This window comes from Micropterus salmoides, unplaced genomic scaffold (assembly GCF_014851395.1).
Source record: "Micropterus salmoides isolate LMB-PRFRI ecotype aquatic unplaced genomic scaffold, ASM1485139v1 Ms_hic_scaffold_8, whole genome shotgun sequence".
In the NCBI taxonomy this organism is placed as follows: Eukaryota; Metazoa; Chordata; class Actinopteri; order Centrarchiformes; family Centrarchidae; genus Micropterus; species Micropterus salmoides.
Window position 1 is genome coordinate 3175344 of NW_024044570.1, and position 24057 is coordinate 3199400.

General features: G+C 43.0%; 2 protein-coding genes across 2 annotated transcripts; both read left to right on the top strand.

Annotated features, from left to right (window-relative positions):
- The first annotated feature begins 3226 nt into the window (after positions 1–3226).
- On the top strand, positions 3227–17078 carry LOC119894366 (protein FAM3C-like). The gene is made up of 10 exons (XM_038707071.1): positions 3227–3353; positions 3760–3792; positions 6251–6346; positions 6960–7028; positions 7106–7211; positions 10683–10741; positions 10824–10874; positions 10958–11042; positions 11438–11564; positions 13178–17078. The coding sequence occupies exons 1-10, from the start codon at positions 3335–3337 to the stop codon at positions 13265–13267; spliced, it is 735 nt and encodes a 244-aa protein (XP_038562999.1). The 5' UTR covers positions 3227–3334; the 3' UTR covers positions 13268–17078.
- A 664-nt stretch (positions 17079–17742) lies between these two features.
- actr6 (actin related protein 6) lies at positions 17743–23860 on the top strand. Its single transcript, XM_038707073.1, has 11 exons — positions 17743–17929; positions 18616–18733; positions 18814–18882; positions 19008–19131; positions 19227–19362; positions 19447–19503; positions 19673–19771; positions 21607–21685; positions 21759–21930; positions 22158–22296; positions 23415–23860. The coding sequence occupies exons 1-11, from the start codon at positions 17862–17864 to the stop codon at positions 23542–23544; spliced, it is 1191 nt and encodes a 396-aa protein (XP_038563001.1). The 5' UTR covers positions 17743–17861; the 3' UTR covers positions 23545–23860.
- Positions 23861–24057: the final 197 nt, after the last annotated feature.

Below are 24057 nucleotides of genomic sequence, written 5' to 3' on the forward strand. Positions count from 1 at the left end.
GACGTCGGTCTATGATAATACCTAGTTGTGGCCTAGTAGCCCATCAGAAGCAGAGTAGGGCGGGTCTTGACAAGCTGATGAAAACAGCTTCGGTTCAGCTGTACATGTTCCCAAAGCAGCTTAGCAACTGATCAGACTGGATCAAGACTTTCAGAGTGGTGAGTTATTATTCTGTAACTCATTCATCTTTCATAACGTTTTACCTGAGCTCCGTCTCTACGTCACAGTAACAGCTTTCTTTCCTCTGACTGCCTGGAGGGGCTTGAACGTTGGGTAGGGAGGGTGAGGAGAGGCAGCGGGCAGACGTCTTGTCACTATGTGCTGCAGCTCAGTGTGTTTCTCCACCAGTGTTTCTGAGGGCGTGCCACACTGGCTGCTGTGTTACGACATGACGCAACTTGATAACGGAAAAAAGGCTGGACTACAAACGAGCTGTTTTCAGACAGTCCAGAGCAGAGTTTTCTGTGGGAGATGGGAACTCCTTTTGGGCTGGACTTTGAGCTTTTTCATTTTTCAAACCTGTTACATGCACAAAAAAGATAGATAACTCAATAAAGGAGAGGGGAAACAGCAGAAAACAACTTCTTTATAATGAAATATCAATGAAACTATTTCAATTACTTTATCAGTGTAACTTATTACATTTAATTACTTTTTGATTACTTTTCTACACATCTAATGAATGTTTTAAACCATTTCCAAAGACAGCTTGAGAGGCAGTTTAACTGGCAGACGGGCGAAAAAGGAGAACCAATCAGAAGCATCAGAACACCATCAAACTTTACGAAACGGCTGGAAACGGAAAAGGAAGACATTGTGCACACGAAAAACATGCAAACAAACAAAATAAATATGAGCTTTTTACAAAACATGTACTTATGTAAGCCCCAATGTGACCATGAACCTTTTAATTAGTAACTGTTGTTTAATTACTGTTTTTCCTAATAACTGTAACCAGTTTCTCAGTGTATAAGCCCTTCGAGGACACATATCTCCCATTCACCCATTGTGTGAATGACTTTGCTCAGATAAAGAGCAAACTCATTATTAGTAGTTCATTTCCTGTAGAAGGGCCATTTATTCGATAAGTAAGAAGCATACACTTGTTATGGTGATGTGACTGTCCCTGCCAAAACAGAAAACAACTTTTATCTGACGTGTCCAGGCAGCAGCCTTTAAACAAAGGCAAAATAAACACAAACGTAGTCGGGTGCAACTATCCTAATAGTTCCTATTATTTTATCCAGCAGGTTTATCTAAGAGACAATATAGATAAGAATTACAACTGAACTAATCAGCTCATCCTCACACGATGAATGTTAAAATACCAATATTTGTTCCCCTAGCTTGCTCCCAACTCAAGAATGTTCTGCAAAGACAGCTAATCTTCTGTTGTCAATTAATGATGTGTCTGTTTAAAGGTTCAGTGTGTAAGTTTTAGTGACATCTAGGGGTGAGGGTTGCAAATTGCAAGCAGTGGCTCACGGTGCTTTCAGGTGCTCCTCGGATGGTCCCGTGTCCCGAGTTGTGTAGTCATTCTTTCAACTTCAGTGTGTGTGGGGGGAAAAAAAGATTCTGGTTTTTCCAATACCACATGAATGCACCATCAGTCACCACTTACCCCTCCCTTTGAAAGCGTGCAGGAGAAGCTTCGGTGGCCAGAGGCAAGTCCCGGCCTCCGGGCTGCTATTTCAGACTAACAAGACCAGGCTCCTGTCTGAATGAATACGCAGAGAGCCAGATCTGCACTTTCACAGGTCACCAGGATATAAAAACTACTTGAATAGAATCAGCAGTAAAATAAGCAGTAAAATCTGATAAAAATCGCTGAAAAAGTTTGACAACTTTGTGTCAAAATAAGGTTTAAAAAGCGTTTTTTCCCGACCGGTTTTACTTATGGTAGTAGAAACCACACGATTTGCTGAAATGTTTTACCACTTTACCACACAAGCAGATGATTGGCTTTCTAGCGGGAGGGGCGCCATCTTTCTAATCGCCATCTTTGCCGCTATGGGCTTTCCCCATAGGGCTGTATTGAGGGTGCGACTGAGTGGCGTGTCTCCCCTAAAATGTCTCTGACGACACGCTTTGTCGGCACGGAGCTAAATAACACGTGTGCTCCTCCGTTTGTCCAGATTTCACTTCTCTTCTTACTTCTATAAATCAGACTACTGCTACTTCTTCGTCACTCTGTGGCGCTGTTTGTCCTTTTGGGCTACTGTAGAAACATGCCGGCGCAACATGGCGACGTCCATGTCAGAGGCCCCGCGGCGTATGTATGACAGAAATGTCTCATGGTAAGGTAATAAAAACAGTTCATCACGTAAGGTCTTTATACACCACTTTAAACATAGTTATGGATCTTATATTGTGTTTCTGTCAGTAGATCCTCTGAAATGTGACACACTGAACCTTTAAAAGTAATGTTGTGTCCACGTTGGGGCCAGAGGGAGGATTGTTGTGGCAGAGATGTATCTATGCTGATAATTATTTATCTACCATTGTGTACTTACAGTGACCTCCTCTGTTATTTTACTGTCCACTAGGCTCTGCCAGGGTTTATGCATGAACATCTGTGAGATTGTTGTGTCTCCTGAGTTTTCAAGGCCCCTGTGTGAGGGAGCAGATGTCTGATACTGCCCAAGGTGCTAGACGTCTGACGCAGCTGTACGTCCTTGTTTTTCTCCTTTAATGAATCAACCAAAAGCCAACGGGTTGTTTTAATCCATTTACTCGTTTAAGTCTGCACCGGGGAAACATACGATTTCCGTGACAAGGTGAGTCGAGCTCGTGCCTTGATGTGAAAAAGGGGCTTTAGAAAGACGGACACCCAGATGTTTTTCTGCAGCAACATGAGGAAAAACACGTCTCTCCCAGCTGGCTTGTTAACAGATTCATTACTCTCATTAAATCCAGGTCAGAGGCAGATCTGTAACTTATTCACTCCATCATAAAATTCCGCCTCCATGCACCACCTTAAAGGTAAACAGGAGAACGTAGCAAACTGTTATCAGGAAGTTTTCCCTGTTTAAACAGTCAAACCTCAGTGGGCATGAATCTGACTCACGCTCTTTACACTCTTGAATGAACCCCTTAAATATGACAAACGTAATATTTTAACAAACAAGACGTGGGCCAATCACAGGAGGCTTAAAACAGACGCTTCAGTCTCATGAGCTCCCTCAGAGCTGTAAATATTCCTTCATTATCAGCAGCTGAGTAATGTGGAGTCCGGCCCTCTAGGAGCTGCTTGGTCTGTAACCAGGTGATCAGGGAGGTGGAGCAGAATCAGCTCAGGTATCTGAACGCCTCGCGGGCGCAGAACGCCACAGGCATGCTCACAGTCACAGTAGGTAAGTTTCTCTCTGTTCATACATTCTAGTTTCATGGTCGTCTTCTTGTTGCTGGACTGCAGAGTTGTGAACCTGACCTGGACCTGTGCAGGGAGACATTTACTTTTACTTTTTTGCTCCTGTGCTGTAAACTATTAATAATGAGTGATTGATCGGTGATTGATGATGATGTGAGGACGTCCTGCTCTGGTTTTATGTGACAGTAAACTGATTCTGTGACTTGCCGCTGCGGGAAGATGTGGTGTCCAGTTACCGACTGGTTTATAGAAACTTCTGAAGGCAGAACTTTGAAATCTCTCACTTCTCTCTGCTGTTGTGTTGTTGTTGCAGCTGCTGATGTGATGAGTCAGTCACTTAATTGGTGAGTCAGTCTTTTAGTCCTGAACCTGTTTTTATTTTTTAACAGGAAGAACAAGAATGACGAGACGCCAGAACTTCAGTAAGTTCAAACAGGTTCTTTGTGTGCGCGGTGTCTTACCATGGTAACTTCCTCATTGTTGACATTATTTACAGATTATCTGCAGATTTAACAGAAGCTCACCTTGATCCAGTCCTCTTGTGGGATCACAGAGTCAGATATTAACAGTAGAGCAGGATTTAGATACTTAAAGCTGTTCATGTATTATTTTAAATGTAGTAATGTATTTGCTGTTTGATTTAAACCGGCCGTGGTAAAGAATTTTAAATAAGTAAAAGTAAAGGTATTAATAATAATTAACTGTAAAGGATTTGTTGTGGAGTTTCTAACAGGTTTTACTGTTGGAATTGGTCCACATGGAGCGAAACTTTATTTTAAACTACTGACGTCTGGATTTTATAGTTATGAGTATTGACTGAGTTTGTTTAGTTGAGTTTAGTTTTATTTTGCCTGGTTTGGTTAGAACAGAATGACCGAACAAACAAACCAAAAGCTTCCAGTTGTTCTGTTTGATCACACGTCTCACAGATTTATTCATTCTCTCAGCCTCCAGTCCGACGAGAGCCGCTCACTCTCTGGTGCAAGTTTACACAGCACTGCAAACAAAGAATAAGGAAACAATATGGGAGTTAACCTGACAGCTCCGCAGTTTAGTCAGATTTAACCTCTGCTGGAAGACACAGCTGCTGGAGCAGTGATTGGACTGTTGCTTCAACATATGATTAGACAGGCTGATTATCACCTGATCACAGACACACCTGCTCAACTAGAGAGTCCTATGCAGCACTGCGTCCCAATATTTTAGAGAAAAACTGAACTTAACCACGAGTGTGTCCAGCTCAGGACTTTATATAAGTATAAAAAAATGTTTACTTTGGCACTTTGAGGTAATTCAAAGTTTCCTTGCATCCATAACAATTCTTTAAAAACTATTTGAGCTTAGTCTAATTGTTTGCAGCCTTTTTTAGCTCATGACTAGGGGTGTGACGAGATTTTAACTTTTTAAATCTTTAATGCTGAGCTCTATGAAGACTTTGAGCATTAAACAGTTCATTTCCTGAATCGCAACGATTTCTGGTTGAAATGTTGTAATTTATGTAAAGGAAAAAATGTATAAACAACAATAAACCAAATTCAGGCGGCAGGTGACAATTAAAACAGAATCTAAGTCCGTCATTCTGTCAGATCTGTTTCTCCAACACGTTCTCACTCCTGACTCGTCACATATTGACGCTTGGTCAAAGCCCTTTGGCGTCGCTTTTCAACGCCTTGGGTCCCCGTTCAGCGTCATTTTTAGATGTTTAAGGCTCCACGGTCAAGTTAGCTTAGCAAAAACAAATATGCAAAATCCGGTTAGCCCCTCAAAATAAAATGCTAGCATTTCCAAACATCGCCAGTTGTGAAACGTTGCAGTTTGGTTGGGTTTAGGTAACAAAAGTACTTGGTTAAGGTTCAGAAAAGATCCTGACTTGATTTGGGTTAAAATAACTACGTACGTCAGGTAACATGTTAGTTACGTCACTTGCGTAACTTACGCAATATGCCTAACTCAAATAAAAACATTTAATGTTATTGTTTCACACGGGACACGAACCCCACTCTCCTGGTTCAAAGTCCAGGTTCTGGCCATATGTGACGAGTTGAGGAGTGAGAACGGGTTGGTTTCTCCTGTAGATCAACTTTTCTCCTGGAACATCATCCCTGCTGAGTCATGATTTGGTTTTCCCTCCTCTTTGTGTTTTTGTTTGGTGAAGTAACCTCTTTAAATGTGAACATGGCACCTTTTCAAATGAGGTGAGGTGAGGTCGGCGTAGCAGCTCCTGGCAGATAATAGACACTTTGATGGACTGTAAAATGCCTTCTGCAGTTCAGTCAGGAGCTGAGATATGCAGAAAGTTAGGAATAGAGAAGCAGAATCCAAACACACGTCTCTTAATGAATCCACGGTTCTTGGAAATCTGGTACCAATTCCAACTTAGAACCAGTTCTCGATACGCAACCCTAATCTCGCCCCTCACATAATCTTTATATCCAGTTTTGGTGGCTCATTTGTGCCTTCTGCCATCAGACTCCACAACTGACAGACTCTATTTTTGTCTCTATTCTGAGCGTGTCAGTTTGTACAAATCTGTTGTATTTAGGGCCTGAGCATGAAGCATGCTGTTCATATGTCAGGAATTATTATTTTCCCAAAGTAATCACATTCTTGGCGGCTTAAACATGCACAAAAACTCACCAAACTTTGCACAAAATTCAAATGTGGTGGGAATTTACATGTCATATGATCGCCTCGCAGGGGCGTGGCAAACTGGCTCGCTACCCCGCCACTAGCGAGCCAGTTTGCCACACCCAGTGTGTATAATACATCTACATGAGAATGCCAAACTTATTCTACTTTTATTGCATCTTGCTCTTTACATTCCTCTGTGCTGCGATTAATAAAGACTCATCTTATAAGTCTTGTCTCTGTGTCCTGCAGGGGTTCTGCAGGTCGTGATGGTGATGGTGCCCGTGGTCGTCCTCATCACATTCGTCCTGCAGAATTACGGCATCTTTGCCGCTACGGCATTCACATGTAGGAACCTTTCGTCCCTCACAGACTGCCTTCCGTCATCAGTTTGTTCTTTTAAAACCACTGTGTGTGGACGATTTGTGAGATTAAAGCATTTCGCAAATTATTTTGGGTGACGGTGATGGAGCGGTGAGAGACCCGGGTTCACTGTGACACACTAATGTGTCCCTGAGCAAGACACTTAACCCCTCGTTGCTCCAGAGGCATGTGACCTCTGAGATGTATAGCAATTGTAAGTCGCTTTGGATAAAAGCGTCAGCTAAATGAATAAATGTACATTTTAGAGAGCTTAAGCCCCGCCCCTTTTTTTCAGACCACAAAGGAACCTTATTTCAGAAAAAATATGTTCGGTATTCTACAGCGAGAGATGTCTAATGTTTAGATCCTGTTTGCATTGTGTCCTGAATTACTCACATGATGTTTGTCAGTTCAAACGGGATCTAAACATCAATCGTCTCTCGCCGTTGACTACGGAACATATTTTTTCTGAAATTCTGGAACTACACAGTAACTGGCATGAACGTGGTTATTTTGGACAGATCTTTAGTGGAGCATCACTTTAACTTGACCTGTCTGTGTAGTCGTCTTCCTGTGACTCTAACTCTTGTTGTTCCAGTTGACTGGCGGCGTGCTTTATCTGAAGGCGCCGCCCCTCAGACCTTCAAGACGCCTCCTAAACAGTCAGGTTAGTGATTGAGTCAACCGGATCAGAGTGAACTGTTGTGACGTTGATCTGGTTCATCAATGTGTTCTGCGTTTCAGGATCGTGCGTCATAAATAAAGAGTGTCCGGAGGATCACTTCAGCTTCTTCATCCAGAGCGGAGCCGCTAACGTCGTGGCTCCAAAGATCTGCATCCAAAACAAGCTGTAGGTGTTTTCCTTTCTCCTCAAGGCTTGCTTGTTTCCCGAGTTTTATCTCTACGTAAAAAACCCAAACGAGTCTTGTGTTTTTGATTTCAGATTTAAAAATAAAATAAGGCCACAGTGGTCGAACACAGACACACAAAGTCTGAATCAGATAGAGTTGCTGGTTTGGTTTTAGCAGAGACCATTTAAGGGGAAAGTGACCTGATGTTTAAAGATTCCTGAATAGAATCCTTTAGAGAAAAACACCTCCCTCCAGCAACAAAGCCAATCGTCTGCTTTTTAACATCAGAGCTGGAAAACATATTCAGCCAATCGTGTGGCTCCACTGACGTCAGTGGACAGCTGTGACCGTTTTAGATGTTGTTGTGGTCGAGATCAGATCAGATGCTCTACATGTCTGGAAAGCGTGGAAAGGTGACAGATTTAATATGCAGTACTTTGGCTGGGTATCGGTACTCGATACTTTCAAGGTATCGAACGAAACAGTCCAGCAGCGACTGAGTAGTATCGAATCTTCTCCTGTCAAACGAGTACTGCGTTCGATCCTTTTTGTATCCAGATCTGAAAAATTTGTATTGTTTTGCTCGCAGCCAAACTCCTCCTTTTTTTTTTTCTTGCTCATGTGCTGCACGCCGCCTAACGTTAACTGTGCATTTGGACCAAACGCAAATTTAATCCTTGTGTCGTTTTCCTCGCGGGGGTTTTACCGCTGGATAACTGCTGAGTGTTCACACAACGCGATATTGCGAATAAACCTTTTTATATACAGTCTATGGAATAAACACAACCCGCTATTACTACAGCTGTATGAACCCAAAATAAACATTTTGCTGTTATTTAGTTTCAATAAATGAATGAAACTGATGCTGAATTAAAGGAACCATGACGCTGATTTGTTAAACATATGAATCCATGCTTTGTTGAGTCTGTCAGCAAGATGACAAGCAGACAATTAAAAATGCTTGTTTTCTGAATGGAGTTTGGCCTGATCAGGGCTACGCTATGCTAATGTAATGGCTATGCTATGCTAACGTCTTTCATAGAAAAGTACAACGATAGCTGGAATCACGTATTTTCTGAACTTACAGGTAGTTCAACTTCTCTCCGCGTCTTTGCATTGACTCTGTAATCGCGCTGCATCCAACGTGCACAGTAAGCCTCAGCATCGGCTGTTGGAAGTTTATAACCACAAGCTTGGCTTTCCCTTCATTTCCTCTTCTGATATCCTTTAATTCTACTCTGTGCAGTTTTATTTGCTTCACATCACTTGTCAGCAATCGATCACTGCGTTTCATCAGATCAATTCAACGCGTTTGTTGCGCAGCAGCTGATTTGCCTCCCCGAGCCTCCTGCTGCTGAGATGTTGTCTGATATCAGCTGGATGTGCAGCTTTCTTTTCCTCTGGCTGCTTCTTCAGACTCTCTAGTGTAGTTTAGTGACTTGTTTAACTCCTCACTCGTTTTGTACCTCTTACTGTCTCTGTCCTCTATTCTCTGTCCCTCTGGTCTCTGGTCCTCTAGTCTCTGTCCTCTGGTCCTCTGTCCCTCTGGTCCCTGTCCCTCTAGTCTCTGGTCTCCGTCCTCTAGTCTCTGTCCTCTGGTCTTCTAGTCTCTGTCCTTCTGTCCTCTGGTCCTCTAGTCTCTGTCCTTCTGGTCTCTGTTCCTCTGGTCCTCTAGTCTCTGTCTTTCTGGTCTATGGTCCTCTGGTCTTCTAGTCTCTGTCCTTCTGGTTTCTGTTCCTCTGGTCCTCTAGTCTCTGTCTTTCTGGTCTATGGTCCTCTGTCCCTGTGGTCCCTGGTCCTCTGGTCCTTCTGGTCTCTGTCCCTCTGGTCTGTGGTCCTCTAGTCTCTGTCCTTGTGGTCCTCTGGTCTCTGTCCCCTGGTCCTCTGTCCCTCTGGTCCTCTGTCCCTCTAGTCTCTGTCCTTCTGGTCTCTGTCCTTCTGGTCCTCTAATCTCTGTCCTCTGTCCCTCTGGTCCCTGTCCCTCCGGTCCCTGTCCCTCTAGTCTCTGTCCTTCTGGTCTCAGGTCTCTGTCCTTCGGGTCTCTGTCCTTCTGGTCTCTAGTCTCTGTCCTTTGATCCTCTAGTCTCTGTCCTCTGTCCCTCTGGTCCCTGTCCCTCTAGTCTCTGTCCTTTGGTCTCTTGTCTCTGTCCTCTGGTCCTCCAGTCTCTGTCCTCTGGTCCTTCGGGTCTCTGTCCTTCTGTCCTCTGGTCCTCTAGTCTCTGTCCTTCTGGTCTCTGGTCTATGTCCTTCTGGTCTCTGTCCTTCTGGTCCTCTAATCTCTGTCCTCTGTCCCTCCGGTCCCTGTCCCTCTAGTCTCTGTCCTTCTGGTCCTTCGGGTCTCTGTCCTCTGGTCCTTCTGGTCTCTGTCATTCTGCCCTCTAGTGTCTGTCCTTCTGGTCTCTAGTCTCTGTCCCTCTGGTCCCTGTCCCTCCGGTCCCTGTCCCTCTAGTCTCTGTCCTTCTGGTCTCAGGTCTCTGTCCTTCTGGTCTCTGTCCTCTGGTCCTCTAGTCTCTGTCTTCTGGTCCTCTGTCCCTCTGGTCCCTGTCCCTCTAGTCTCTGTCCTTCGGGTCTCTGTCCTTCTGGTCTCTGTCCTTCTGGTCTCTAGTCTCTGTCCTCTGGTCCTCCAGTCTCTGTCCTCTGGTCCTTCGGGTCTCTGTCCTTCTGTCCTCTGGTCCTCTAGTCTCTGTCCTTTGGTCCTCTAGTCTCTGTCCTCTGGTCCTCTGTCCCTCTGGTCCCTGTCCCTCTAGTCTCTGTCCTTCGGGTCTCTGTCCTTCTGGTCTCTGTCCTTCTGGTCTCTAGTCTCTGTCCTCTGGTCCTCCAGTCTCTGTCCTCTGGTCCTTCGGGTCTCTGTCCTTCTGTCCTCTGGTCCTCTAGTCTCTGTCCTTCTGGTCTCTGGTCTATGTCCTTCTGGTCTCTGTCCTTCTGGTCCTCTAATCTCTGTCCTCTGTCCCTCCGGTCCCTGTCCCTCTAGTCTCTGTCCTTCTGGTCCTTCGGGTCTCTGTCCTCTGGTCCTTCTGGTCTCTGTCATTCTGCCCTCTAGTGTCTGACCTTCTGGTCTCTAGTCTCTGTCCCTCTGGTCCCTGTCCCTCCGGTCCCTGTCCCTCTAGTCTCTGTCCTTCTGGTCTCTAGTCTCTGTCCCTCTGGTCCCTGTCCCTCCGGTCCCTGTCCCTCTAGTCTCTGTCCTTCTGGTCTCAGGTCTCTGTCCTTCTGGTCTCTGTCCTCTGGTCCTTCTGGTCTCTGTCCTTCTGGTCTCTAGTCTCTATCCTTCTGGTCTCAGGTCTCTGTCCTTCTGGTCCTTCGGGTCTCTGTCCTTCTGGTCTCTGTCCTTCTGGTCTCTAGTCTCTGTCCTTCTGGTGTCTGTCCTCTGGTCCTTCTGGTCTCTGTCCTTCTGGTCTCTAGTGTCTGTCCTTCTGGTCTCTAGTGTCTGTCCTCTGCCACCTGACATTAACAGAACCTCTAACCTTCCTCAGGGTTCTTGGCTCGGTGCTGAACAACGCTGGATATGGGATCAACATCGTTATAATAAACGGTGAGTGTTGGACGGAGAACCTGCGTCTCTCTGTCTTCATGAAGTGGCTGCAGGTAGATTCACAGGTGTCTTTCTTCAACAGGTAAAACAGGAGAAGTCACAAAGATCGCCAGCTTCGAAATGTACAGCGGCGGTACGTAGCAGCAGTGTGCTCCTGTGTGTCACATGATGTTAACACTGAAAGATTTTATGATGGACGCCATGTTTGTGTTGCAGATGTGAAACCTCTCATCGAGCTCCTGAAGAGCATCACAGACGGCTCCGTTGTGCTGATGGCGTCCTACGACGAGCCTTCAACAAAGTAAGTGTTTATTCTTTTACATCAAGAGTAATGACAGTTTCTAAATTCCCATTGCGTGACTTTGACCGCTGGATGAACCCAAAATAAACATTTTGCTGTGATTTAGTTTCAATAAACGGATCAAACGGATGCTGATTTAACAACAACATGACGCTGGTTTGTTAAACATATGAATTCAAGCTTTGTCAGGTCTGTCAGCAAGATGACAAGCAAACAACTTTTAAAATGCTTGTTTTCTGAATGGAGTTTGGCCTGATCCGGGCTATGCTATGCTAACTGCTTTCGTAGTAAAGTACAACGATATCTGGAATCAGACGCATGTTTTGGGTGGACTCGCTGTTGTTGCCAGCGGTTTAGACATTAATGGTGATGGCGTCTGTGCTCCTGTTGAACAGGTTAAATGAAGATGCGAGGAAGCTGATTTCTGAGCTGGGGAGCTCTGCTGTCAAGTCGCTTGGCTTCAGGGATAACTGGGTGTTTGTTGGCGGGAAAGGAGCAGCGGTGCAGAGCAGCTTCGAGAAGGTAACAAGCTCATATTGGAATATTGATCCATCTGAACCTGTTCGACCCCAAACAACCCATCCTTAATTACACCACAAGAGGGAGTAACTGATTTGGTTACCTTCAGGTTCAAGAGTTGAATGGGGAAGAACTCTTTCCTGTGTTCAGCTGCATTATGTGGAATGGTTTACCGATGAGCATTAAGGAGATCAACCCTTTAGCTAGCTTTAAGTCCTCACTAATAATATGGCGGTGTGGCCGATTGCAATACGCTAGTTTTTACTTGCATTGTAAAGGCATATCTAATTTATTAAAATTGAATCCGCTCATATAGCGTTTAGTAAAGTTCCCTGTCTGAATAGCTGAATGGTCCACTCGATCCATCAGTGAAATTCATGATGAGCAACCAAATATTTCCCCAAAGTTTCCAAACATACGAGATGTTAAGGATAAATACAGACTGACAACACTGGCATAACTGCTAGCTTAGCTTAGCATAAAGACTGGAAACAGGTGGAAACTGCTAGCTTTGCCTAAAGACTAGAAACGGAGAGAAACAGCTAGCTTAGCATAAAGACCGGAAACGGGGGGAAACATCTAGCTTAGCATAAAGACTGGAAACAGGCTAACAGCTAGCTTAGCATAAAGAGTGGAAATGGGGGGGAAACAGCTAGCTTAGCATATAGACTGGAAACAGGCTAACAGCTAGCTTAGCATAAAGACTGGAAACGGGGGGAAACAGCCAGCTTAGCATAAAGACTGGAAACGGGGGGGAAACAGCTAGCTTAGCATAAAGACTGGAAACGGGGGGGACACAGCTAGCTTAGCATAAAGACTGGAAACGGGGGGGAAACAGCTAGCTTAGCATAAAGACTGGAAACGGGGGGGGGGGGGGGAAATCAGCTAGCTTAGCATAAAGACTGGTAACAGGCTAACAGCTAGCTTACCATAAAGACTGGAAACGGGGGGAAACGGCTATCTTAGCATAAAGACTGGAAACAGGCTAACAGCTAGCTTAGCATATAGACTGGAAACAGGCTAACAGCTAGCTTAGCATATAGACTGGAAACAGGCTAACAGCTAGCTTAGCATAAAGACTGGAAACAGGCTAACAGCTAGCCTGGTTAGTCTGTAAAGAAAACAGTAAAATATCATCTTTACACTGTTTGCCCAGATGAAACAAAGCAGATGTAACGTGTTGATCAATGAGCTTTTAGAGGAGCTGGTATGTGGATTGGGTTCCCTTTGTAAAGAGCCAGGCTAGTTGTTCCCCCCTATTTCCAGCCTTTATGCTAAGCTAAGCTAACCAGCTGCTGAGTGTAGCTTCGTATTTAGCGTACAGACGTGAGAGTGGTATCGGTCTGAACATCTGACTCTCAGAGAGGAAGAAGAAGAGGATTCACTAAATGTTGGACTATTCCTTCAGCTCCATCAAACAATTATTTTCATTATTGATTAATTTGACAATAAATTGATTGTGTGGTTACTAAATGTTCCAGAGCCTGAGGCGACGTATGACCGACAAATAACAGCATCAGATCTACAAACGTTCTTTAACTGATCAATTAATGGACGAAGCGTTGCAGTTTCTGGCTTCCTGTTGATGTTGAATCTGAGCCGTGTTTCTGTTCCAGCTCATAAAGAACGACAACGCTAAGAACAAATACCAGAACTGGCCCGAGATTATCGACCTGCAAGGATGCATCCCCAAATACCTGAACTGACCCGCCGCCTCAGCCCGAAGGAACGTTTCAACTTTTACAGCCAACTGCAGGAACAAGAAGCCGGAGAACCCGAACGTGTTTGTTCTATAAGAACAGGAGACTCAGTAAACGTTTGACGGTATGAACCAAAGCCTGGTGTGTAAATTGATATCTGTTTGACCTGAGGAGCCAGTTACTGCGTCAGTGCAGGTAAATACAGAGAATCCACCCGTTCTCTCTCTACACTCCTTCCTCCTCGGGCGAACGTTCGATGGTGACCTGAACAATGACAGAATCATACAGAAGAACTCAGGGACTCTCGGGCTACAGCCACACTGCTGTGTCTTCTTTTTAAAATGGAGCTTTTAAAACAAAAACGATCTCCGTCCACAACAGCGTTTCAGCTGCGTATCAGATTTGATCTCTGTCTATAAGAAAACGACTGAAAACGCACATCACGTGACCGCTCACGTACACTGGGCGTGTGCGTGCCGGTGTAAACAGGAAGCGGATTGTCTACTGCGCAGCTACAGAAGAAAGTTCTGCTACAGACGAACGAAGAGCAGCAGAGATTTCAGGTGGAAGTGTTACTGAGAGGAACACGGGAGGACAAAGAGGCAAAGTCAATACGGAGACATGCAGAGGACAAATGTAGAAGTGTTATTTACACAGTACAGAGTATTTTAATAAAAACACCAAAACTAAAACTCTGTCAGTAGCGGCGTAGACAATCTGCTTCCTGTTTAAACGTACACGCACATGCTCAGTGTATGTGAACGGTCACATGATGTGCGTTTTCCGTCATTTTAAAACAGACGGAGATCAGTTCTGAAAGGCCGGTGTGGACGGAGATGGTTTCAGTTTAGTGTATGAAAGCAGGAATGTGGATGGAGCCTGAGGTTCTGGAAAACATTAGAGTCAAACTTCCCTACAGACGTTGTACATTCACATCGAGGACCCCCGAACTGACACAAATTAGACCCCGGACCTCCATCTGATTGTATTTTTGCTTTTAGATGTTTTATAACAGAAAGTGCATGAAACCTATGACCTAAATAATCACACACTCTGTCATTGTGTCACTTATGGATGGAATAATCGTGAACATACCCTGAGAACTACATTGTAAAAGCAGACACGGCTCGTTTCAGCTGCAGCCAACAAGAACCGAATCATTCAGGAGAACAGCGTCCCTGCAGCGACGTCCCAACTCCTGGATGTTCACGATCCTCTGCAGGAATTTGTCCTCTGCTGCTTTCAGTCAGGCACACGTGTTTAAATCTGCTGTCAAGAAGTCGCCACAGCTGGAAAACCGCACAGAGCAGACGGCTTCTTCTTTTTACTGCCGTTAACATTTTCTTTTCCTTAAATATTGAGTTCCTGTCAATAACAATATGTTTCCCTTATTTTTATAATGTATTAATGTCTAAATAACGAGTCGAGGTTCACTGAAGAAAAAGGAGACTTTATTTCTGTGTTTACGTTGTGTTTTCTCACTTTGCTGCAAGTGTTGTCAAACAGGTGAAGATGTTTTCTAAAGATGAGCTCTCTGGGCCACCGTACTGATCTAAACTCCGCAGGCAGCTTCTGATTAATAATATAATAATAATATCAACACATCTCAGAATGTGTGTGATTTGATTTTGACTTTGAACTAAAAGTGAAGCATTTTCACTGTCAGCAGTTTGGTAATCAGCGAGTAAAGCTTGAAGGAAATAAAACAGAACAGTATTTCTATGATGTGTGTCTGGACCCGGAGCTGCTCTTTATCTCCAGCGTGGATGTTAAATTCAGGATTAACTCTTAAAGGTTCAGTGTGGGAATACTTTTAATGATTATACTTCTGTACTTTTTACTTAAGTACAAGACTTGAGTACTTTGAAACATGTAAAAAAGAAAACGTGCTTGTTGTTTCATGTTCTGTCCTCAGAACCTCAGACATCTTCCAGATGAGCGTGTTTGTACTAATAAACAAGAAAGACACCTTTGCAGAGCTCAGCAGTCAGGTCGCAGGAGCCACCGCACACTCGGATTACTTCTTTACATTTTTTATTAAACTTTTGTTTAATCAGGCAAGTTAGTTAGGAACAAAAAATCATATATTCAACCACAGCCTGGCAAGAGGAAGAGAGATACACGGGAATAAAGAGTCTGTAAAATAAGATGGACACAGAGTTTTACTTTACTGTGAGTACTTTACTCTGCACTCACAGCCAGGTGTGTTAAATAGGTAGTGTCTAAATCACATGACCCGTAATCCCAGTCTGCATCTTTTCTCTTGCTTTTTTTGTTTTTTTCAAGTGAAAACAGAAACGTGTTACACATAATTCTCTAATTCAAAAGTCATAAACATGATAAATCTAGAAAAACATAAGTGAGTCACAAGAATTGCATCATTTCACATAAGTACGGCTGAAGGATCATTGTCACAGAAAGAAGTGAAACCCCGTGTTTCAGTAACTCCATGAGGCTCAATCGTGTTCAGCTCCAAAAAGTCTGTGAAGATACCCTCCTCTCAGATTTGGGTCTCACTCTTTCAACGCCAGTAAATCTTCCTCCCTGGATGTACGGGACGTTTGCAGCTCGGGTTGTGACGTCAAACACCCGTCCCTTGCAACACACCCGGACTGTCACCTGAACAAACACGTTCATGCCTGACTTCTGTTCATCACATCCTCCTCATGGTTCCTGTTCACGCTCAGATGAATAAAAACACTCTCTGTTCAGACTCAGTCGTCTCAAATTAGTGGATTTATTACAGTTGTGGTTCCAAGCGTCAGCTTGATAACAGCAGATAATCTCACTGCCAAGGCCAGAGAGACGGCCTGTAGGGCTGAGCAATAAAACAATAGTGATAATTATCTCAATATAATTTTCCTCAATAACAAATGTCCAATAAATTTTTGATTTTATTCATTTGAATCACAAATGAATCAGCACTTAATGTTCCTTCTAAGATCTTAATCTTGTTGTGGAAAACCGATTTTACTTAATTTTCCTCGTGCATATTTGTTAAACATATAAAACAGATTTAATCAGAATAGTTCTGAATGTTCTGCCTCAGGTTTGTGAAGTGATGAGCTGTTTGTTCTGACCACAAAGTAAAAGTTTAAAACCGCATTAACTTTCACTCAGAAGCAAAAATCAGCCTTAAATAATGATTTGACATTTATCCTGATAATTATCGATACCGATTTGATATGAAATTTATTATCGTGATAACATTTTTGCCCGCATCGCCCAGCTGTATTAAACTGTCATGTCTCTAAGAACCAAACTCCAGTCAGAACGAAGCACCAACAAGCAAATCTGAAAGTAGTGAGACGCCTCAGGGTCTTCTTTTCTATTGTTTTTGTATTATTGTCTCTTGGGTATTATTGTCTTTACACTTGTTAAAGCACTTTGTAACTTGTTTTTGAAAAGTGCTCTATAAATAAAGATTATTATTATTCTATCTTCAGACTGCACACTCTGAACCTCCTCCCACTTCTAACAGATGATTTAACAGGGATTTCAGTCATTTCACCGCACAGAAACGTGTTTCCGCTGCTGGACCTGTTTCATGAAAAATAAACCAAAAGTGTTGTCGTCTTAATCTACATATAGTAGATGTCATATTATTAATCATATCAGAGACCGTATACGGCAATGTTAGTTTAAGTACAACACTGGTCTTTGGTTTGGTTTGGTTTCTATTTTTATTTCATAAACTTCTAATTATTTATTTTTTAGTCTCTCTGTTTATCTGGACTTATATCTGTCTTTGTGCTGCTGCAACACCTGAATCTCTCCTCTGAGGATCAATAAAGGTTTCTTATCTTATTACCATGTATGATGATGTCTCAACTTCATGTTTACTGTGAGTGCGGCGGTGAGGGCTGAGTGTGGGTGCACGTCACTGAACATTTTATCACAAAGGTTTCTTTATACTTTGCATTGTCAACTTTGTAAATGTATTATTAATGTGAAACTTCATGTTGAAAGTGTATGAAGTTACTCCTCCTTTTGCTTTAATGGTAAAATCCCTTTTAACTAATATTAAAGACAAAACTTTAACAGAAAATAAAATGCAGATTTTCTGATAATGAAAATAATAAAAAGTTGCAGCTGCTATAATATTAAATTGATCTTTATTTACTCGTTTACTGTTTATTTATGACGTACAGTCTCAGTTTATAACCCCAGTACAAACTGTAAAAAAATCACGTCACTTCCATGGATTTAGAATTTCATGTATTTAGAATTTGCTGAGTTAAAATCGAGTTTTAAATCAAGTTGTTGCTGGTTTTTCACTGATTTCCATGTCAGTTCAGCAGATCTTGCGGAGGAAAGATGAGGCTTGTTTCTGCCCGAACATATTTGTAGAAGGACCTTAAACATCGTGTCTGATTGGCTATACCAACGGCCAATGACCATAAAGCGAAGGAGGCGGAGACCTGATTGGCTGCCCTCAGCGTCATGCCAGCCGGAAATAGAAAATAAGAAGAAGCTGATTGGCGGAAGGAGTAAATAAAGTGTTAATGGCGGCGCCGTGTGTCAGTAAAAGTGTAGAAATGTGTTCCGTTTCATTCACTGTGGATTCGGTTTGACTCGGTTTGTCAGTACCGGATCTGAAATGGCCACGTTAGTTCTGGATAACGGAGCCTATACGGCGAAAATAGGATACAGTCAGGAGAAAGTCAGGTAAGTTCAGTTAGCACGGGAGCTAACGGTAAAGCTAATAATGATAAACAGCGCCCTGGTTCGGATGAAACCGAACTCCGTTCAAAAAGCGGTCGGTTTAATGTTTTCAGTGAGTTTTAATAAACAAACCGGCGATGCAGAACATGACTGAGGACGAGTGTGAAGCTTCAGGGCTCAAACTGAAATTCGGCACATAATGAACACCCCAAGTGATGTTTAATACACCGTGTCATACAACATCAGAAGTCTGAGCGTGTTTATTAAACACATTTTATTTTCACCTTAAAGTCAATTTGGCTGACGTAAAATGGTAAAAAAATAAAATAAAAATAAAAGTCAGTGGTTTTTTCCTTTTAAATAAAAACAAATGAAGTGCTGAAGATTATTTTGAGCGTATGTTCCTCCTGGTGCTCAGTCAGGTTTAAGTTGGATGTAATCAGTTAAAAGCTGTAATTTATCATCAACTGAAACACTGATGCTTGGTATCACAGTAGGAGCTCTATGATGAGGCACTAAATGTGATCTTTTCCCCTGTAAGATCCTTTTGTGTCACTGACACTTGTGTTTAAACGTTATTGCTTGCTTGATAATAAAAGCAGCAGAGCGCCTGAAGTGTATTTACTGCCGCTCAGCTCAGATCCCGAAGTCTCAGTGTGACATCCTTCGTTTCTCTCTTTCTCCCTCAGCGTCATCCCAAATTGCCAGTTTCGCTCTAAGACGTCCAGATTAAAAACCTTCACAGCCAATCAGCTGGATGAGATCAAAGACCCTTCAGGTCTCTTTTACATCCTCCCCTTCCAGAAGGTGAGAGAGTGAAACCACGTGTGGAGTCTGCAGCCTTACAGAGATCCTCTCTCACTGGCTGTCCTGTTCTTTGTCTTCAGGGTTATCTGGTCAACTGGGACGTCCAGAGGAAAGTGTGGGATCATCTGTTTGGAAAGGAGATGTTCAAGGTTTAGAGTTTGCTTCATTTTTGTCCACAATGTCTTTTCTTTACGAAAGGTGCTTTGGTTTGTTCTGTTTCACGCTCTCTGCTAATCTGATCTGATTTCATCCCGTCTGTGTGTTCTGGGTCCAGGTGGATTTCGCAGACACCAGCATCATCATCACAGAGCCGTACTTCAACTTCACCTCCATTCAGGAGTCGATGAATGAGATCCTGTTTGAGGAGTACCAGTTCCAGTCGGCTCTCAGAATAAACGGTGAGACTTAGAGTCAGACTTTAAGTTGTGGTTATCTTCTGTACGTCTTCTTCTAGACTCTGACAGTGAAGTCGGTCTGAATGTGTGTTCTCCAGCGAGTTCTCTCAGCGCTCATCACTACTTCAGCACTAAACCCTCTGAGCTGTGCTGTTTGGTGGTGGACAGCGGATTCTCCTTCACCCACATCGCCCCCTACTGCCGCAGCAAGAAACTGAAGGAGGGGATCCGCAGGTCAGAGGACTGCAGCAGCATTAACAGTAAGAACAACAACAACAACAACGTGCTGATGAGCTGTTGGTTTATTCTGCCTTCCAGGATCAATGTTGGAGGGAAGCTGCTGACCAATCACCTGAAGGAGATCATTTCGTATCGGTACGTTCACCTCGCTCTCCTCTGCTCTGCTAGCTTGTTGTTTGGTTTGGTAAAAACCTTTGCTCTTTCTAGCAGTACGAGTTATTATCTCCTCTGGTAAAACGGAGGATACTTAAATCTGAGACGTGGTTCAGAATAATCTCTCTCTCTCTCTCTCTCCTCCTCGCAGCCAGCTACATGTCATGGATGAAACTCATGTAATCAACCAAGTGAAAGAAGATGTCTGCTACGTCTCCCAGCAGTTTTACAAGGACATGGAAATGGCACAGTAAGCCCAGATACACCACAGAAACACTCCGCAGAGCAGATGCGGTTCTGTGGATCAGATGTCCGTCACTGAATCAGTCTGTTAGGTCAGATTAGACTTCTGTCCTCATCCTCTGTCCAAAGGCAAAACAATCCACCTACCAGCTCCTCTAAAGCTCCCTGATTAACACTTTACATCTGGTTTGTTTCATTTGGACAAAAAAGTGTCAATCAACTTTAATTTCTGTAAAACAGTTCACAGTCCGGCTTTAGTTGACTTAACTAACTGAACTCCCCCTGGCTATATACAGGACAGGCCTTTAATTCCTTAATGCCTTTATTAATTTTAAATAAATTACACTTTGGTGCTCATTGTGTCTGTAAAACAAACTGATTTAAACAATGAATTGTGCAGAATCTAACTGTGTTTAGCATGTCCAGGACGTCACCAAACCAGTAATGTAGGAGCCCATACTAATACCAGCAAAAACAAAACAATAAATCCCATCTACTTCAACATACATTCATTTAATAAAAACATGTAATATTAACAACTAACAGCTGTGAAACTGTGAGAGGATGTCCAGGTGTGGCGCAGCAGCGATCAGCTGATGTTCCTGATGGAGCCTCCGGCTGCTTCAGGTGGAGCTGGTTTGATCGGCTGGACGTGCAGATTCTCTTTCCTCTGTTTGAGTCTTTACTGTAGTTTAGTGACTTATTTAAACATACTTTTTTCTCATTTTATTCTTGTGACTGTCGTCTTTTCGGAGGTTTTGCTACTCACCACTAAAGGAAAAATCACTCGCAGAACTTTCAACTCAGTTTATTGATCGAAAGTTAACAAAATATTTTTCTGTTGTTCACTTTCAACACATATCAAAAACTTTCCTTAAATTTGTTTCCCACAACTTATTTAGTCACTAAACTATTTCACTCCTCCTCTCATTCAAATGCAAAAATACTACCAGTGAGGACGACCTAATCAGGATGAAGATCTGATAGTTTCCCAAAACTTTTATGTAACAGTTATTTGAAACAAGAAAAAAATAAAATGGATCACCTTGTTTGTCCATAACAACAATAAAATTAATAACAGGTTGCCATGCGACTACTGTGGCTTCAACAGGTGGAGTTTTATGCAAGGTATGGAATTTAGTACTCTGCTGCTATCGGTGTCACTTCAAGGGTACTGGTTTTGGTTCTGGTATCATAAAATTTTAAACGATACCCAACCCTTCTCCCTAACTTGGACGTTGGACAGACGTTCGTCGTCACCTTTGGTGATTTTCAGGTGATCAAACTGAATCAGCTCTCCAACAGAACTGGGAGAAATCCAGGCTTGGAAACAGCCGTGAAACTAACTTCACCTGGTTTCTCAAATTCAGTACTTAGCAAGAAAAGTACTGACATGTTTTCAGGAGGCTAACTGGGACTAGAGGTGGGTGATATGGCCAAAAATCTCATCCTCATAAATATCACTGTCAAACTGTCTTTCAAGTCAACAAGCTTTTGCTTTTTGAAGAAACCAGATTGTTAATTGTGGTTCTAAACTTGTCTTTATGGTCAGAACATGACAAACACTTGCCAAACAGTGGATCACTTAACAAATCTGAGGAAGAACATTCAAAACAATTAAGATAAAATCTTTAAAAAAATATATGCAGTCCCTTTTCCTCAACAAAATAAATATCTGAATAGAAAAATTAAGTGCTGATTCGTTCTTGATTCAAATAAATCAAAAGTTCTCTGTTTTCACAGCCACCTTCACTCAGCTGCAGCTCCGTGTTCTAGTGTTTCACCAGGGAGTCGCTGATGAAGTGATTGACAATTTTTTTTTTGTGTGTGGTGTGTTATCAGGATGAAGGGGGAAGAAAACTCTGTGATGAGGGATTATGTTCTTCCAGATTTCAGCTCCATCAAAAAAGGCTTCTGCAAGGTGAGAAAACCTTTTTTTACAGAGGGAAACGTGTGTCTGTGCCGCCGTCCTCACTGGTCTTTCTGTCCACCAGCCACGAGAAGAGATGGTCTTAAGTGGAAAGTACAAGACAGGAGAGCAGATCTTGAGATTGGCTAACGAGCGCTTTGCGGTTCCTGAGATGCTCTTCCACCCGTCAGACATCGGCATTCAGGAGATGGGCATCCCAGAGGCCATCGTGCACTCCATCCAGTCCCTGCCAGAAGGTCAGACCACACGCTTTTAACAGCTGTGATCTTAAAGAGGTCTCACTTGGGTGTCAGAGGAAGTTTTTACATGTAATAATTACAGAAGGCTGCTGTTCTGTGTAAAATGTGTTTTCTTAATCTTCAAATAAATAACAGCTGATGTATCTCCTGTCCGTCCACCTTTAGTTTACATTTTCACCGGTACAGCGGTGGAAATAACACGTCTGTGTGTTTTCTGCCTGCAGACATGCAGCCACACTTCTACCAGAACATCGTCCTGACTGGAGGAAACATTTTGTTCCCCGGCTTCAGAGAGCGACTGGAGGCAGAGCTGCGATCACTGGCCCCCGCCCACCTCCCCGTGTCAGTCCTACAGCCTGCAAAGTAAGTTCAGCCTGGTTTATAGCTGTACGTCATAACTTCCTGCGCACAAAGGAAGCTGCACTGCAGCTGCCCGACGTCTGACACCTTTAACACGAGGCATGTTAAAGGGGATCGTTGCAGATTTTCCACCTCAGTGTGCCTCCAGGTGTTGGAGTTCTCCTGTACATATTTTTAAAGTAGTCTGGCACCTTGAGGGTCGCAGAGGGAGCCGTGTGACGTCTGATCAGTGTCCTCAGGTGATGTCAGTTGAGTCGGTGTCTGCCGAAGACTACAAGTTTGAAAAGTTAGAAAGAAGGTCAGCAGCCGTCTGCAGCTGCTGGTCATCTCCACTGCAGACTGTTGGCTACATGAGCTGCTACTAGTATCACACCACAATCTCTCACACGACACTGAGGGAGAGCTGCATTGTGGGTAATGTAAGCGGCAGGTTTTGAGTTAATTGGTTAATCTGGTTCTGCTGCATTGATTTCCATCCTTGTTTTTAAAACCTGTCGATTGTGGCGCTGACAGAGTTGGTGATAAATCTGTGGAGGACTTTCAAGGAGAGAGACTCTTCCCCTTTTCACATCTGACAAAAGGTGTGTTCGAAATGACTGTGACCAACTTTCACTGACCTGATGGTCAAACACAAGCTGCAGACTACTGTCCGTCAAGTCGGACATGTTCTCCTTCCCGTAAAGCGCGTGAGCCTAGAGCAACGGCTGATGTCGCAGGATCAGGCAAAAGGTGGTTCCCTCTCGGTGCAGCCGGAGCAAAGCAACTGCGGCCGCCTGACTCAGAAAACTGCAGCCAGGCAAACTAGAAGTTACCGGGACGTCACTCCAGTTTCTGTGACCACCGTCCCTTTTTTTCACAAAGTAAATCAACCAATGAAAACGGTTACTGTGTGGAAGATAATTAAAGCATGATGCATCATCTAAACTGTAAATCTGCAGCAGGACTCCACCATAAATCTGACCTGAGCTTCAGTCTGATTCTTTCCCACAGCCGTCTTCTAGGCACTGCACAAACAGTTTTGTCTGTGGGAAGGATATAAGATAATATCTCAGCTTAGTCCTGTTTGACTTATATAGTATACGTGATATTAACATTTCTGCTTTCCCCGTCTTGTCCCGCAGTCCGATCTGTTATTCATGGGAAGGAGGGAAGCTGCTGTCCCACAACCCAGACTACGACGAGATGGTGGTGACACGAGAGGACTACGAAGAGAACGGACATTTTATTTGTGAAGAAAAGTTTGATATCTGACTGAAAATTAAAAATTATTCTGCTTCATCATCGACATGAAAACAAACCTGCATCTGAGGGAGATGGGGGAAAAAAAACCCTGCCAGCTAAATTCTGATTCAATTAAAGGAGATTCAAACACATAAAATCAGAAACAAAATGTTTTTCTACAGCAGTTTTATTTTATTTCAGTCTGTTTTCTTTTTATAAGTATGTCTGTGCCAACCAGTCAAAAAAAGTTTTGTTGTTGGTAAATTATGAAACTGCATCTTAAGGCTGCTTGTAATTCATGAGTAGGAGTTAATTAATGCAAAAAATATATTTTAAATTTTTTTTATTTACAGTTTTTAAATTTTTAAATTACAGTTGTCTCATCTCTTGTTTTTGGCCGCATGCTGTTTTTATCTGCCTTTTTTAAAAAGATGTTCTTCAGATTCACTTTCAGAAATCTACAAGAAACATTAAGTAATCTGGTCTGAAGCAAATTGGTTGAAACTCTTTTTATTTTATTTATAATAGTTGCACAAGAGCAGA

Excerpts from the sequence above, each read along its gene's own strand:
- LOC119894366 (XM_038707071.1), top strand. Across the intron at positions 3,793-6,250 it reads GACGAGACGCCAGAACTTCA|GGGTTCTGCAGGTCGTGATG; the intron begins GTAAGTTCAAAC and ends TGTGTCCTGCAG. Across the intron at positions 6,347-6,959 it reads TGCCGCTACGGCATTCACAT|TTGACTGGCGGCGTGCTTTA; the intron begins GTAGGAACCTTT and ends TTGTTGTTCCAG.
- actr6 (XM_038707073.1), top strand. The coding sequence starts at position 17,862 with ATGGCCACGTTAGTTCTGGATAACGGAGCCTATACGGCGAAAATAGGA. Across the intron at positions 19,363-19,446 it reads CTGAAGGAGGGGATCCGCAG|GATCAATGTTGGAGGGAAGC; the intron begins GTCAGAGGACTG and ends TCTGCCTTCCAG. Across the intron at positions 19,772-21,606 it reads AAGGACATGGAAATGGCACA|GATGAAGGGGGAAGAAAACT; the intron begins GTAAGCCCAGAT and ends GTGTGTTATCAG.